Consider the following 16,819-nt stretch of genomic DNA (forward strand, 5'->3'; position numbering starts at 1 on the left):
TTGAATCGGGCCCTTAATGTTGTTCCATTGACTATCTTATATATTTGAAAATCTCCGCAGTTGAGATATATATGTGTGTGTGTGTATTATTTTATCAGAACTAGAAGCAGGTATATTTGCTGACTTGCCTTCTTGCCTTAAAGGACTTACGAGGCCAAAATCACTAAAAAAGTCAAGTTACATGCATGATATTTAAATGCACTGTAGCGTGGATCGGAGGGGGAGGCCCTAGAGCTGAGCAGCCGGTGGCCATATTAGGAGTGGCAGGAGAGCCCGACCCGGCCTGTGGGGTCGCGATCGGCACGGGGGGGGGGGGGGCGATTTCACGAAGGGGACCCGGCGGAACTGCACGGAGGGCGTGGACGGCGTCCTCCGTGCATTTAAACATCATGCAGGTACTTTACTTTTTTAGTGATTTTGGCCTCGTAAGTCCTTTAAAGAGAACCCGAGGTGAGAGGCTTCCATATTTATTTCCTTGTAAACAATACCACTGCCCGGCAGCCCTGTTGATCTAATGGCATAAGCAGTGTCTGACTCAAAAACCTGGGACAAGCACATGGCTATTGGCTAATCCAGTAAAGCCTGACTCAGAGTCAGAGTACCTGATCTGCTGCATGCTTGTTCAGGGTCTATGGCTAAAAGTGAGAGAGACACAGGATCAGGAGGACTGCCAGGCAACTGGTATTGTTTAAAAGGAAATAAATATGGCAGTCTGAATATCCATCTCCCTTTCACCTCAGGTTCCCTTTAAGCTAATCTTCTTTATTGGGCACTTGCTGAGTGCTCCAGCCTCTGTGCCCCTCCCATAAAAATGAAAAACGTAATTGAGTAGCTTGCTACATTGTTTTGTCTGATCTACTTGAGTCAGTTTGGGAATTGAATTTTGTCAAGAATTGTCACTGATTCAGTAATATGTGTGCTAACCTCTTAAGGATCGCGGTGTTAAACCCCCCTAATGACCAGGCCATTTTTTACAAAGTGGGCCACTGCAGTTTTAGGGCCGTAGAACTCAGTACACAAGTGATCCCCCCCCCCCCTTTTTATGACAAACCAACAGAACTTTCTGTTGGTGGGCAATGATCTCTCCCAGGATGTTTATATTTTTTTAATAAATATTTATTGTATTTTTTTAAATAAAAAACATTATTTTTTTTATTATTTTTGTAATCCCTCCTCCCTCCCCCCGCCAGCCAATCAGCACGATCGGCTGTCACAGGCTTAAGCCTATGACAGCGGATCGATGTAGTGCCTCCAAGGGGGATAGCCGTGTCACATGGCTGTCCTCCGTACAGTGCTGCCGTAGATCGCAGTGCTGTACATAGTAAATAGACGGCGGTTTTGCCGTGTAACAGTCTCCTAGCGGTGATCGCCGCTGGGAGACTTATGGTAGAGTGGAGCTCCGTCATTTATGCAGAGATGCGCGCACGATCTCCTGCACTCCCCGCCCCTAGCACTTCAAGCCAACTGGCGTTGAGTGGTCCTGAGGATGCTGCACTGCTCACGCCAATTGGCGTTGAGCAGTCGTCAAGTACCAAGTATAGGACTATCAGCCTCAAAACTTAGGAGCAATCTCTACATAGGCTTGTTAATAGAAGAGTAGACCTATCTTGGCTGCTGACTAGAATGCATATGTGCATCTGGAAAAATTACAGAGAATACTTTGAAGAAAAAAATTTAGAAAGAAATACATAAAAGTGTGCTGTGTAAGCTGTAAGCTGGGCTCTTTTTCACTATGAAATGCGGTTGCGATTGCAATTGCTTTTGCGAACGCGTTTCAATTTCTACCATGCGAAGAAATTCCCCTTTTTTATCTCTTTCTTGCTCTCAGAAGCCATTTTCTGCTAGAAAAGTGTTTTATATTTGAAATTTCTTATCAGTGAGGGTCACACTGTAGTCACTTCCTGTCTGAGCCAGGACTGAGTTAGCCACTTACATACCTGATATTTAACTCTTTCAGGCAAAGAAAGAAAAAAAGGAACACAGCATAGTTATTTGTGTGCTAGGCACTGTACATACACATGTCTATCTCAGCATGTCACTTCGGGTATCCTTTAAGTATTTTCTACTGTACTTCAGCTGAACCTCTGCAAACTCATCCCAGTGCTTCAGCATAAAATAATAACATGCTTACCAGTGAATCCTTTGTCACAGAAACAAACTCCAGAAACACAGTCCCCATTGCCATCACAGTAACTGGCGCAAGGCTCAGATATGTACACCCCATCCAAGCCAAAAGCAGGAACATTCTTCTGTGAGCTGCTTTCCTGAATCCAGCGAAATCTGGTCTTACTAAAATGAAATACAAGATAGAAGTATTTGTGCATATGTATAAAACACAAACAATTCACATATTTAGCTAAGATAATGGCAATATTCATACTTTGCTGAATGTTGATGAATTATCCATATCACAAAAAGCCAGGGTCTTTTTACACTTATTGCGTTGGTATGTATTAGTATGTGTTGCGTTTTTTTATTTTCCATAGCAGTGCATTATGAAAAAGGATTCAGTTAAAACACGTATAGTGGGAACTGTGCCATAGGAAAACATGGGCATTACTTTGAAAATCAGTTGTCATTTAAGTTATAACTGAGAGAAACTGATCAAGTGTAAAAGGACCCACAGCCACCAAAGAAATCCAAGGGACCTCTCAAATGAAGACAACTGCCGGTGACTGTGCAAAGCGCTGATACCACACACATTTGTTTTTCAGCTAAGAAAGCAGTCCCTCTGTATCTCCCTCCATGATATTTGCTTTTCTATCAAATGAATAATGCATAATTCAGGCTTTTCTGCGCTCATCTGTTGTACAGTTAATGCCACATGTACTGTCTGCACAGAAAATTACTGTACAGTATATTTTTTTTTTGTCAGCTGAATCATACTCACTCTCTTGTGTTAATTTGCCCAACCTGTACAACAGCAGAGTATTAGGCATGTTTTGCATTTTGTTTTTCCAAGCACATGCATAGCAAGATATAAGAAATGTTTTTTAGAATTCTATGAACTCTTACACACTACAGCTGTCATTGCATTTTTTTAATCTATGTTGTATGCACTTTTTTTTTCAAAAATGCCTACATCATAATATTATTGAACACAAGCAAAATGCAAACAAAAACATATAGAGTTGTAATGAAAAGCACCACCTTGTTTCATATTGAGAAGCATGCGGAGAGTTCACACTATGCGTGTTGTATCACATAAGTAAGTAGTAGGTAGTAAGTCGCAGTTTACTTCTATATACGTATTTACATTTATTTACATTTACTTACTGTATTTTTTGGACTATAAGACTCACTTTTTCTCCCCCAAAAGTGGGGAAAATAGTCACTGTGTCTTATAGTCCAAATGCAGGGAGTTCCTGACTTGTGAATGCCTGCCAATACGAATCTCCAACCCGCCGCAATGTTGGGGACTCCCTGTACTGTGCCCATGAAGAGGAGGACACAGGGGGACAAACCTAGGACACAGAGAGACACAAAGGGACATAGAGGAGGACACAATGGAGACACAAAGGGGATAGAGAAGGACACAAGTGGACAGAGGCAGACACATGGGAGACACAGGAGGCACAAGGGGGACACAGAGAGACACAATATGTACAAGGGGGGCATGAGGTACAAATGGGGCATAATCCACAAGATGCCCCTTCACCATGGATGCACCAGGTTTACTATATATTTTTTCCCCTCTGGTTTTTGTCCTCTAAACCTAGGTGCGTCTTATGGCCAGAAGCATCTTATAGTCCAAAAAATACAGTATATGCCACTTAACCGGACTTGGTTACCATTTTCTTCTGCTCTATTCCTATACTATCACTGTGCTTTGTCTTCAGCACTTGTTTCCAACCTGAATTGACTGAAAACTCTCTACTTTCATCTCTTTTCCTGACGCAGTGTCTATAACCACTTACTCCAGTTATTCAGCAGTACACTCACAGATCTAAAACACATCTTTACAATGATGTGCCACCACAACCCAACATATTCTTGAATGGATAAACTTGTTATAGAGTCTTGTGTTTACCAAGAAAAAAACCTCATCTATACTGTACATTTTCATACCAAATATTCAGTGCGGCTGATTTACAAAGTCTGGATCACACTAAATAATCCATCATTATTTGATCATGATTGCCGGTCAGGAAGCCATCAAATGCATAGAACTGCAGACTACGGTAGCTCTTTGCCCACCAGAAGTTTTGATCAGCCCCACTGAAATGATCAGTTATTTGTGCAAGTGTGCAAGCTTCACTGCACATCAGCAAGCTTAGCACTGCATAACAGCATTCCAGCTACATAATTTACTGCAGCACAATGTACACCAGCCATGCCATGCAAAACCTGATGTGAATGCACAAACTTATTCACAGTGTTTGAAATATGAAATTTGAAAAAAAAAAATCCAAACCCAGAGATGCTAACTAACCCCTGACCCAGATAAGCATTAAATTACTATGAAAAATATCCACCCATGCAGCCACCTGTCACCATGTATTCTTGGGGGACTTTTATTCTGTTTGTTTCCCTTGTTTGTGGTTTCCCCATTGTGGGTTCTTGTTTTTTATGTATTTGAAATATATTGGATTAATAAAGATGGAATAATTTGCTACTCAATATGTCTGGTGCATTGTGAGATCTTTTTCTATCATTTTTCTTTTAAGCATTGACCCAGATAAGCAGGCTAAAGGCCAGATGGTAAGGAGGTCAGTAAGTATGAGGTCCCTCACTGTCAAGTCAATCAGGCCGCATTAATTTCATTCTTTCAACAGTGGGGGTAAAAGATTGCTAGGGAGCGTGGGCAATACTTGCCCTTGCAAAACATACTTGTGTAAATGTTGAAGGACAAAGGCCTCTTACTCACAACCCACCAAGAAGCCATGGGGTAGTATCATGGAGGGGTTTATCTGCTATTTAGTTACCTCCATGATAAGGCAACCAGATAGCCATCCCTACCCAGGTTATTAGTAAAGAACTTAATTTCATACTCTTTACTTATTCACACATAAAGGTAAAGATGACAGTATAAAACACACCATGAAAAAGCATTTTAATGAAAGTAAATATGTTATTGAAGTAAATTCATAATCAATCATACATCCTCACCACTGAAGACTCATCCCCCAAACATCCTCACTCACTTTGTTCCCACCACTAAATGATATGAATAGCTGCGGCAGTAGCATATTTAAATGTCCAGCCTCAGTTGCATTTGGATAGATTGCTGTTTACTGTGACTTTGGCAAATAACCTTAATTATATCTGCAACGGGACTGCTTAGCTTTTTTTACAAATTACAGACCAGACCCCTTATAGACTCTCCAGCATATCATATCGTATCCACTTTGCCAAACAGTAGAAATATAATCAACAGTCCTATCAGGCACCTGCATGGCTTTAAAATATGCCAATAGCTTGATTTTACTTTAGAAATACAGAGCTAAAAACAAAGCAACCGAAAGTCCTTACAATTATATGGTATCCAGAATAAAGCAAACTTTTATTCAATAGAGTGGTGTAACCATTATGTTACAAACCAGAAGAACCTGACCTATATCCAAACTGCAAAAGGTTTTGTAACTTTTTCTAATTAAGGGCCAGTGCACACCAAAAAGCGCTAGCGTAATCGCAAACACTTAGCGCTTTTTGAAGTGATTTTCCATGGCGATTCTAGGCATGTGCCTAGCGATTTTCTAATCATGCATAGTGATTTTTGGAGTGTTTTGGTGTAGAGGTTTTTATTTTTTTGTTACAGTAGAGCTGTAACTGAACAGCTTCTGTAACAAAAACGCTTGGAAAATCGCTCTGATCTAGCCCTTTTCAGAACGATTTTCCACTTTCCTATACTTAACATTGAGGCTGAATCGCCTCAGAAATCAGCAGAAATGCTGCAGGACCCGGGTTTGCGTTTGGAAGAAAATCACATCGCTCTGGTGTGATCCATCCATTCAAATACATTAGCCAAGAACTTTTAAGTTTTTAAAAGCGCTCAAAAGCGCTCTTGGTGTGCAGTGCACCAGCCCTAATACTGGGAGGACACAGCCTAGGTCCACAATATAACCAGCACACATAGCTGCGTGCCCTCAGAGAAAGAAGAGAAACCTTTGTTTAGCAATACTGCCTAGTCATAGCCATTTCACCAGTCCTCTAACTGAACCAACACTATATTATAACCATACTCGGAATGTTGAACCAACAACACAATGCAACAGAGTTTCATTATCTCACACTGTAGCTCTTCCAGTCCTAGTTTCTGGGCAACATATATATGGGAACACATGAAACTGAAAAAACAACAACCGGGTACTTAAAATGCATCTGATTATTATTTAGTGATTACACAACTGTATACACTGAGATAAAAAAAACGTATTTTGTGACGCTACAAATTTAGATTGACACCAGATTGAATTGTTAGTCATCTGTAATAAATATGTACACACATCCAGCTATCTCAGTATAGATTATGGTTGTTTTCTTCTGATGTTTATTATTCCGCTAGCAGCCCCCTATTATTCAGAGCACCGTAATTAGATGTTAGGTACAGGAATGCGTAGCATTACCAACTCTGGCCAGCTGAATACATACAGAATACTCACTCTAAGATGCAATTTAGCCTTACGATGGTGATGTTTGTACACAGAATAATTCATACCCTTGTCAGGTGTCAGGCATTTTATTAATGATGTGTGTACTTCACTTTTTATTCCTAATCCTCCTTCCAACAGTGAAATATGCTAATAAAAGGATTGTGTGTGGAGGTTCGAGGCATAATTTATTTTCATTTCATCTCGTTTGTTTAGCGCCATCAACATCAACTGTCACACTGCCACATTTACTACTTCTTAATGGCTGCTGTGACTTTCAGCATATGACTCTGTAAACAAGCTGCTGAGGAGTGCTGCTAGTAATGGCAAGCTGAGATGAATTGTACACGCCAATCACTTGCTCTGTTTTCCAGCGAAAAGAGAGGGGATTTAAACAGTATGTCCTTGCTGTGCAGGGCTTTCTTGCCATCTGGAAACATGTCGGTCCAAGTACACAGTATCTGGGAAAGGACAACTAGCTTGAACTCCCAGAAGTGATTATTACCAGGCTAAAAAATATGTTATTTTTGAATCCTAGCCAGGAAAGCTTATGCTGTACTCATAACCTTATTGCACCTTGACCCTAATCACCAGTGGCAGCTCACTGACATACTTTTTCATATTCATGCATCAGTCAGTGATTTCCAACCCTAATAACTGATATATGCTATTATGACAGATCAGAATCATTTATTGGCAAATGGTAAAGCGTGACAGTTCTGTAAAGGTTGCTCATGTGAAATCACAATACTACCTTTTATAGAAAGGAGACTTTTTCCCTTAACTACTGTACATGGAATAATTCACAGGAAAACAAGGAGAACCTGAACTGACTTGTGACATGATGAGATAAACGTATTTGTACAGTCCCAAGCAAAGTGGCGGCTCCATCTTATGTTTTGGGGAGTCAAAGGGGGCACAATAGCTGGCTGGTGGAGACCATTTGGATGATCAAAATTAATGTGTGTATGGCGAGCTTTAGATATTTTTTGCCTAACTCAGGTGATAAAATTAAGGCTAACTAGTTCAGCAATGATAGGAACCAAATGGAAACATCACAGACAGAACTCAAGAGGTTTTTGAGCAGAGCAGATTGTCCAAATGATGGTGCTACTATTGAAGAAAAGGCACCTACACATTTACTTGGCTAGTTTGCTGTCATGCTTTAATCCTTACTTGCAAGGAAGCTGCTCCTGTGTGGACAGATTACAGACAAATCATTACAGCCACCAGACTGAGTATCATGACTCTAAAAGCAAGGGGTGTGTTTAAGTCCTTATCTTAGTAACTAAGCATTGCTAGAGACTAGAGTTCATTGTCTAATTTAAAGCAGGAGGATTAGCCACCCTATGACAGGGGAAAAAAACCACATATATAAGTAGATAAATACTTTATCTACTTACGTAACACACTGTACTGTCCACGTTTTGATTTCAGTGAATTTTATATAGTAAATTAAAAGAATTCTGTTCCTGGTGGGAACCATGTCTTTTGCCCACAGTTTGAGGCTAAATACTGATGTAATTTCTTCCATTAACTTTTTTTTTTCTCCTCCAATCGCTGAGTCATCTCAGCCTTGCTTGTCAACACAAGTGAGCAGAGGATCATGTTTCAGCTAGGCAGCCAGGCAGGCAAATAAAGGGAAGAAGAGGAATATATTATAGATAAAAAGAACCACCAGCAAGCAACTGAATGGCAATGGCTATTAAAGGGCCAGTGCTCCTAAGGTAGATGATAACTCCAAACCATAACAGAAGAAAAAGTTTTGAAAGTTTTGAATGCAGGATTAGCATCTTTATCACTTAACCACTTCGTATCCTACCTACAGTACATTCACGTCATTGTAAGTGGCTCTTGAAAGCCACATGACGTGAATATAAGTCAGTTCCCTTTAACCACTTGAGGACCTAAGGCTTTCTACCCCTTAAGGACTGGCCACTTTTTTTCCATTCAGACCACTGCAGCTTTCACGGTTTATTGCTCGCTCATACAACCTACCACCTAAATGAATTTTGGCTCCTTTTCTTGTCACTAATAAAGCTTTCTTTTGGTGCTATTTGATTGTTCCTGCGATTTTTACTTTTTATTATATTCATCAAAAAAGACATGAATTTTGGCAAAAAAATGATTTTTTTAACTTTCTGTGCTGACATTTTTCAAATAAAGTAAAATTTCTGTATACATGCAGCGCAAAAAATGTGGACAAACATGTTTTGGATAAAAAAAAACCCATTCAGTGTATATTTATTGGTTTGGGTAAAAGTTATAGCATTTACAAACTATGGTGCAAAAAGTGAATTTTCCCATTTTCAAGCATCAATGACTTTTCTGACCCCCTGTCATGTTTCATGAGGGGCTAGAATTCCAGGATAGTATAAATACCCCCCAAATGACCCCATTTTGGAAAGAAGACATCCCAAAGTATTCACTCAGAGGCATAGTGAGTTCATAGAAGATATTATTTTTTGCCACAAGTAAGCGGAAAATGACACTTTGTGCCAAAAAAAAAAAAAAAAGTTTCCATTTCTTCTAACTTGCGACAAAAAAAAATGAAATCTGCCACGGACTCACCATGCCCCTCTCTGAATACCTTGAAGGGTCTACTTTCCAAAATGGGGTCATTTGTGGGGTGTGTTTACTGTCCTGACATTTTGGGGGGTGCTAAATTGTAAGCACCCCTGTAAAGCCTAAAGGTGCTCATTGGACTTTGGACCCCTTAGCGCTGTTAGGCTGCAAAAAAGTGCCACACATGTGGTAGTGCCGTACTCAGGAGAAGTAGTATAATGTGTTTTGGGGTGTATTTTTAAACATACCCATGCTGGGTGGGAGAAATATCTCTGTAAATGACAATTTGTTAATTTTTTTTACACACAAATGTCCATTTACAGAGATCTTTCTCCCACTCAGCATGGGTATGTGTAAAAATACACCCCAAAACACATTGTACTACTTCTCCCGAGTACGGCGATACCACATGTGTGGCACTTTTTTGCACCCTAACTGCGCTAAAGGGCCCAAAGTCCAATGAGTACCTTTAGGATTTCACAGGTCATTTTGATAAATTTCGTTTCAAGACTACTCCTCACGGTTTAGGGCCCCTAAAATGCCAGGACAGTATAGGAACCCCACAAATGACCCCATTTTAGAAAGAAGACACCCCAAGGTATTCCGTTAGTAGTACGGTGAGTTCATAGAAGATTTTATTTTTTGTCACAAGTTAGCGGAAAATGACACTTTGTGAAAAAAACCAATAAAAATCAATTTCCGCTAACTTGTGACAAAAAATAAAATCTTCTATGAACTCACCGTACTACTAACGGAATACCTTGGGGTGTCTTCTTTCTAAAATGGAGTCATTTGTGGGGTTCCTATACTGTCCTGGCATTTTAGGGGCCCTAAACCGTGAGGAGTAGTCTTGAAACAAAATTTCTCAAAATGACCTGTGAAATCCTAAAGGTACTCATTGGACTTTGGGCCCTTTAGCGCAGTTAGGGTGCAAAAAAGTGCCACACATGTGGTATCGCCGTACTCGGGAGAAGTAGTACAATGTGTTTTGGGGTGTATTTTTACACATACCCATGCTGGGTGGGAGAAATAACTCTGTAAATAAACAATTGTGTGTACAAAAATCAAAAGATTGTCATTTACAGAGGTATTTCTCCCACCCAGCATGGGTATGTGTAAAAATACACCCCAAAACACATTATACTACATCTCCCGAGTACGGCGATACCACATGATTGGCACTTTTTTGCAGCCTAACTGCGCTAAGGGGCCCAAAGTCCAATGAGTACCTTTAGGATTTCACAGGTCATTTTTGTTTCAAGACTACTCCTCACGGTTTAGGGCCCCTAAAATGCCAGGGCAGTATAGGAACCCCACTAATGACCCCATTTTAGAAAGAAGACACCCCAAAGTATTCCGTTAGGAGTATGGTGAGTTCATAGAAGTTTTTATTTTTTTGTCACAAGTTAGCGGAAATTAATTTTAATTGTTTTTTTCACAAAGTGTCATTTTCCGCTAACTTGTGACAAAAAATAAAATCTTCTATGAACTCACCATACTCCTAACGGAATACGTTTGGGTGTCTTCTTTCTAGAATGGGGTCATTTGTGGGGTTCCTATACTGCCCTGGCATTTTAGGGGCCCTAAACCGTGAGGAGTAGTCTTGAAACAAAAATGACCTGTGAAATCCTAAAGGTACTCATTGGACTTTGGGCCCCTTAGCGCAGTTAGGCTGCAAAAAAGTGCCAATCATGTGGTATCGCCGTACTCGGGAGATGTAGTATAATGTGTTTTGGGGTGTATTTTTACACATACACATGCTGGGTTGGAGAAATACCTCTGTAAATGACAATTGTTTGATTTTTTTTACACACAATTGTCCATTTACAAAGAGATTTCTCCCACCCAGCATGGGTATGTGTAAAAATACACCCCAAAACACATTATACTACTTCTCCTGAGTACGGTGATACTACATGTGTGACACTTTTTTGCAGCCTAGGTGCGCTAAGGGGCCCAACGTCCTAATCACAGGTCATTTTGAGGCATTTGTTTTCTAGACTACTCCTCACGGTTTAGGGCCCCTAAAATGCCAGGGCAGTATAGGAACCCCACAAGTGACCCCATTTTAGAAAGAAGACACCCCAAGGTATTCAGTTAGGTGTATGGCGAGTTCATAGAAGATTTTATTTTTTGTCACAAGTTAGTGAAAAATGACACTTTGTGAAAAAAAAACAAAAATCAATTTCCGCTAACTTTTGACAAAAAATAAAATCTTCTATGAACTCGTCATACACCTAACAGAATACATTGGGGTGTCTTTTTTCTAAAATGGGGTCCGTTTCTGGGGTTCCTATACCACCCTGGCATTTTACGGGCCCAAAACTGTGAGTAGTCTGGAAACCAAATGTCTCAAAATGACTGTTCAGGGGTATAAGCATCTGCAAATTTTGATGACAGGTGGTCTATGAGGGGGCGAATTTTGTGGAACCGGTCATATGCAGGGTGGCCTTTTAGATGACAGGTTGTATTGGGTCTGATCTGATGGATAGGAGTGCTAAGGGGGTGACAGGAGGTGATTTATGGATGTCTCAGGGGGTGGTTAGAGGGGAGAATAGATGCAATCAATGCACTGGGGAGCTGATCGGAAGGGGGTCTGAGGGGGATCTGAGGGTTTGGCCGAGTAATCAGGAGCCCACACGGGGCAAATTAGGGCCTGATCTGATTGGTAGGTGTGCTAGGGGGTGACAGGAGGTGATTGATGGGTGTCTCAAGGTGTGATTAGAGGGGGGAATAGATGCAAGCAATGCACTGGCGAGGTGATCAGGGCTGGGGCCTGAGGGTATTCTGAGGGTGTGGGCGGGTGATTGAGTGCCCTAGGGGCAGATAGGGGTCTAATCTGATAGGTAGCAGTGACAGGGGGTGATTGATGGGTAATTAGTGGGTGTTTAGGGTAGAGAACAGATATAAACACTGCCCTTGGGAGGTGATCTGACGTCGGATCTGCGGGCGAACTATTGGTGTGGGTGGGTGATCAGATTGCCCGCAAGGGGCAGGTTAGGGGCTGATTGATGAGTGGCAGTGACAGGGGGTGATTGATGGGTGGCAGTGCCAGGGGGTGATTGATGGGTGGCAGTGACAGGGGGTGATTGATGGGTGATTGACAGGTGATTGACAGGTGATCAGTGGGTTATTACAGGGAAGAACAGATGTAACTAATGCACTGGTGAATTGATAAGGGGGGGGGGGTCTGAGGGCAATCTGAGCGTGTAGGCGGGTGATTGGGTGCCCGCAAGGGGCAGATTATGGTCTGATCTGATGGGTAACAGTGACAGGTGGTGATAGGGGGTGATTGATGGGTAATTAGTGGGTAATTAGTGGGTGTTTAGAGGAGACAATAGATGTAAACACTGCGCTTGGGTGGTGATCTGATGTCGGATCTGCGGGCGATCTATTGGTGTGGGTGGGTGATCAGATTGCCCGCAAGGGGCAGGTTAGGGGCTGATTGATGGGTGGCAGTGACAGGGGGTGATTGATGGGTGGCAGTGACAGGGGGTGATTGATGGGTGATTGACAGGTGATCAGTGGGTTATTACAGGGAAGGACAGATGTAAATAATGCCCTGGCGAATTGATAAGGGGGGGGGGTCTGAGGGAAATCTGAGCGTGTAGGCGGGTGATTGGGTGCCCGCAAGGGGCAGATTAGGGTCTGATCTGATGGGTAACAGTGACAGGTGGTGATAGGGGGTGATTGATGGGTGATTGATGGGTAATTAGTGGGTGTTTAGGGTAGAGAATAGATGTAAACACTGCGTTTGGGTGGTGATCTGATGTCGGATCTGCGGGCGATCTATTGGTGTGGGTGGGTGATCAGATTGCCCGCAAGGGGCAGGTTAGGGGCTGATTGATGGGTGGCAGTGACAGGGGGTGATTGACGGGTGATTGACAGGTGATTGACAGGTGATCAGGGGGGATAGATGCATACAGTACACAGGGGGGAGGGTCTGGGGGGGGGGTCTGGGGAAAATCTGAGGGGTGAGGGGCGATCAGGGGGGGGGGCAGTGGGCAGGGGGGGGAGATAAAAAAAAATAGCGTTGACAGATAGTGACAGGGAGTGATTGATGGGTGATTAGGGGGGTGATTGGGTGCAAACAGGGGTCTGGGGGGTGGGCAGGGGGGGGTCTGAGGGGTGCTGTGGGCGATCTGGGGTGGGGGGGGGGGATCAGTGTGCTTGGGTGCAGACTAGGGTGGCTGCAGCCTGCCCTGGTGGTCCCTCGGACATTGGGACCACCAGGGCAGGAGGCAGCCTGTATAATACACTTTGTAAACATTACAAAGTGTATTATACACTTTGTATGCGGCGATCGCGGGGTTAACATCCCACCGGCGCTTCCGTATAGCCGGCGGGATGTTGCGGCGGGCGAGCGGTGACAGGCGCCGGCGGAGGATCGCGTTACGAATGACGCGATCGCTCCGCCCATGCCCTTAGAAGGACCGCCGCCTCTGTGGGTGAGCCGGTCCTTCAGGGCTCCACTTCCCGGCCGCCCCTGTGCGTTAGGCGGTCGGGAAGTGGTTAATGAGCACAGTGCGCGTGCTAGCACGCGTCTGGGCTCATTAACCCCCCTCCCTCTAACTAAACTAATTAAGGATGCCCTCCCTGGGGTTCGATCCTCCAACCCGCAACCTGATCCCTTGTAATTTAGTATCCCCCCCCCCTCCTCCTTCCCCCATGCTGCGATCGGGCAGCATGGAGGATTAGCATGTAAACAACATACCTCACCTCGTTCCAGCGCGATCAGTGTCCCCTCCGTGCATCACCGCAGCCTGTGTCATTATGCCGAATGGATCGGGTCCCGGCTTGATGACGTCATCAAGCCGGGACCCGGTCTATTTGGCATAATGACACAGGCAGCGGTGATGCACGGAGGGGACACTGATCGCGCTGGAACGAGGCAAGGTGAGCTGTTTACATGCTAATCCTCAATGCTGCTTGCCCGATCGCACCATGGAGGTGAGGGGGGCATAATGGCTATCTGGGGGCTATCTAAGGGGGAGAGGGGCAGGATCATTGCACACCTGGCCATCTATGGGGAGGGGGGCAAAGGGGCACACGCTGATATCTATGGGGGCAAAGGGGCTCACCTGGCTATATATGGGGGGGGGCACTGACAAAGGGACACATCTGATTAGCTATGGGGGGGGGGAGAATAAAGCGGCACACTTGGCGATCTATGGGGGGTCAAGGGGGCACATATATCTTTTATACTGGGGAGGGGCTGATAAGGGGCACATCTGGCTATACTGTGGGGATAAAGGGGGATACCTGGCTATCCATGGGGGGGAGGTGGAGTAGAGGGTACATATGAATACCTATTGGAGGGGAAATACAAAGGGGCAAACATGATTATCAATGGGGGTAAAGGGACAAAGGGGCAAATCTGGCTAATAAAGGGTCACATCTAGGATTTTTATGGGGAGGGGCTAATAAGGGGCACATCTGGCTAACTATAATGGGGGGGAGGTAAAGGGGCACACCTGGCTATCTATGGGGGATGGGGGGAATAAAGGGGCACACCTGGCTATCTATGGGGGGCAGAGGGTAATAAAGGGGCGCATCTTGCTAACTACGGGGGTGGGAGCTAATAAATTGACTTAGTTTAGATATGTATGTCGTGAGGGTATATTACTGTTATTTTGGTGAATACGACTTGTAATTGCTTGTAAAGTACAAAGCAAAAAAATGGGAAAAATACACCTTTATTGACAAATATTATATTGTCACCATACATTGTACTAGGAAGATAATTTAAATGTTGAAATAAACTGGACATATGGACTAATAAAATATGTGGGCTTGATCTACAGTATTACTTTTTATTTTTAAACGGTAATGCCTGAAAACTGAGAAATAATGACTTTTTAAATTTTTTCTCCTTATTTCCTTTAAAATGCTATCAAAGTAAAATAATACTTAGCAAAAAGTACCACCCAGAGAAAGCCTAATTGGTGGCAAAAAAAACAAGGTATAGTTCATTTATTTGTGATAAGTACTGCTAAAGTTATTGGCTAATGAATAGGAGACCTGTGAAATGTAGAAAATTGCTTGGGTTTTTTAGGGGGGAAACCCCAGGGTAAGGATTGGAACTGGTTAATACACTCAGACCAGTTGCTGTTGAAATTTGATTTTTATGGGGACAATCCCTTTTTAAAAGCTTTCTGCTCGTAAGCCTTCTTCAGACTCTATTTATGTTGCATGACAATGTTAGAACATACAGTCAATCAGAAAGAGGTAGACAGATTGTTCTGCAAATATAATTGTCATCCAGATACATTAAATACAATGGGAATTGCAAGGATTGTGAGGTTGTGAGGCAAATAGATAAGACCCTTGGTTTGTTTAACGCCTACATGGACTCAGGCTGATATGAAGAGTTTTTTTACAGACCCTACCCTGTTGACTGTATGGGAGGGGCATCCACCAGTGTAGCACCGCCCATGCCCAAGCATACATAGAACTAGGCTCTATTTCTTTTTTGTATTTTCTCTTCCTTCCCTTCCTTTATTCAAGGATGGTAGGAAACATTTTGTAAAACTTAAGTTTTTGATAACCATGAAGTTGTAAATGTGGCACTTCCAGCAACGATATGTAACACTACTGCCATGGATATGAAAAGAATGTGGGTTTTTTTCTAGATGATTTTGTAGAGAGGAATGTGTACCAAAAAAAGAACTTCATGTGGGCTGTGCCACAAGGTCTGTGTAACCATATCCTTTTTGAATACTTTTTTTATGGATAGACCCAACCAGGCAGAACAGAAAACAGAACTACTTTAAGGATTATGCAACAAATACACAACCTACCTTGAAGCAAGTGACCTTGGTATCACAATAGTTACTCGTGTCCAGTCTTCATAATCTCCAGGGTAGTAAGCAGTTGGTTCACTCAGCTCTCTGGCACTTCCTTCACAGTCTTTAATTCCTGGCGATGCAGGATAGCATCCTTCTCTCACTAGTGACCATGACAAACCGGCATCATGGGAGTACTGAAGAAGAACTGGGACCTCAGTGCTAAATTCCTTAGTGCAGCCTACGTGTAGCTAAACAAAACGAAGGGTGATTACATTATGTTTTGCAGCACTACGATACCCCTCCATAGCACATAACAAAAGAAAAACAATGCAAGGATACTAATTATCAGGCTACAACCACACTTGTGACGGATCTCCAACGGCCAGCTGGATACGGTCAGTGCAGTATCCACTCCGCTGGTCCACTGTGGTGCAATTGCTTGTCTGGAAAGATCATGCATATTGGGACTCTGCATTCATGACCTGATGGGTGTGAAGCATAGGATCCTATTAATAACATAGGATCCATCAACATGTCCATAATCAGATCTGTAAATTGGGAAAAGGTCCCGATTATCAGCTCAAGTGTGAACGAAGCCTTATTCCACATGTACAACACTCAAACCATATCACATAGTAGCAGAATTGTGTGCATGTGCCTTCATGTTTAAGTTTTCATGGTGCCAAGGAACTGTGGAAGACAGCGTCATTTGTTAGCACAGTTGACACAGTGTGAGGAACAGGGAAAGCAATGGCTATCTAGATACTTTATGGGTAGTGGCGTAGAGATGACCATAGCAGTCATAGCTGCTATGGTCTGGCTACCTATACAGAGGAGGTTACCTCTGACTACCAATACCGGGGGCTACTTCTGGCT

The 16,819-nt window shown here is 43.0% G+C and overlaps 1 protein-coding gene across 6 annotated transcripts in view; it reads right to left on the reverse strand.

Moving 5' to 3' along the window:
• Positions 1-16,819, reverse strand: part of RELN (reelin) — a 736,759-nt gene that overhangs the window by 177,872 nt on the left and 542,068 nt on the right. For all 6 annotated transcript variants that reach the window (XM_068276234.1, XM_068276231.1, XM_068276232.1 and 3 more), the window contains 2 exons: positions 15,956-16,191; positions 2,132-2,289 (listed from right to left, as the gene is read on the reverse strand). In XM_068276234.1, the coding sequence (XP_068132335.1) occupies positions 2,132-2,289; positions 15,956-16,191 (394 nt within the window). The remainder of the gene's footprint in view (positions 1-2,131; positions 2,290-15,955; positions 16,192-16,819) is intronic.

This window comes from Hyperolius riggenbachi, chromosome 3, assembly GCF_040937935.1.
Source record: "Hyperolius riggenbachi isolate aHypRig1 chromosome 3, aHypRig1.pri, whole genome shotgun sequence".
In the NCBI taxonomy this organism is placed as follows: Eukaryota; Metazoa; Chordata; class Amphibia; order Anura; family Hyperoliidae; genus Hyperolius; species Hyperolius riggenbachi.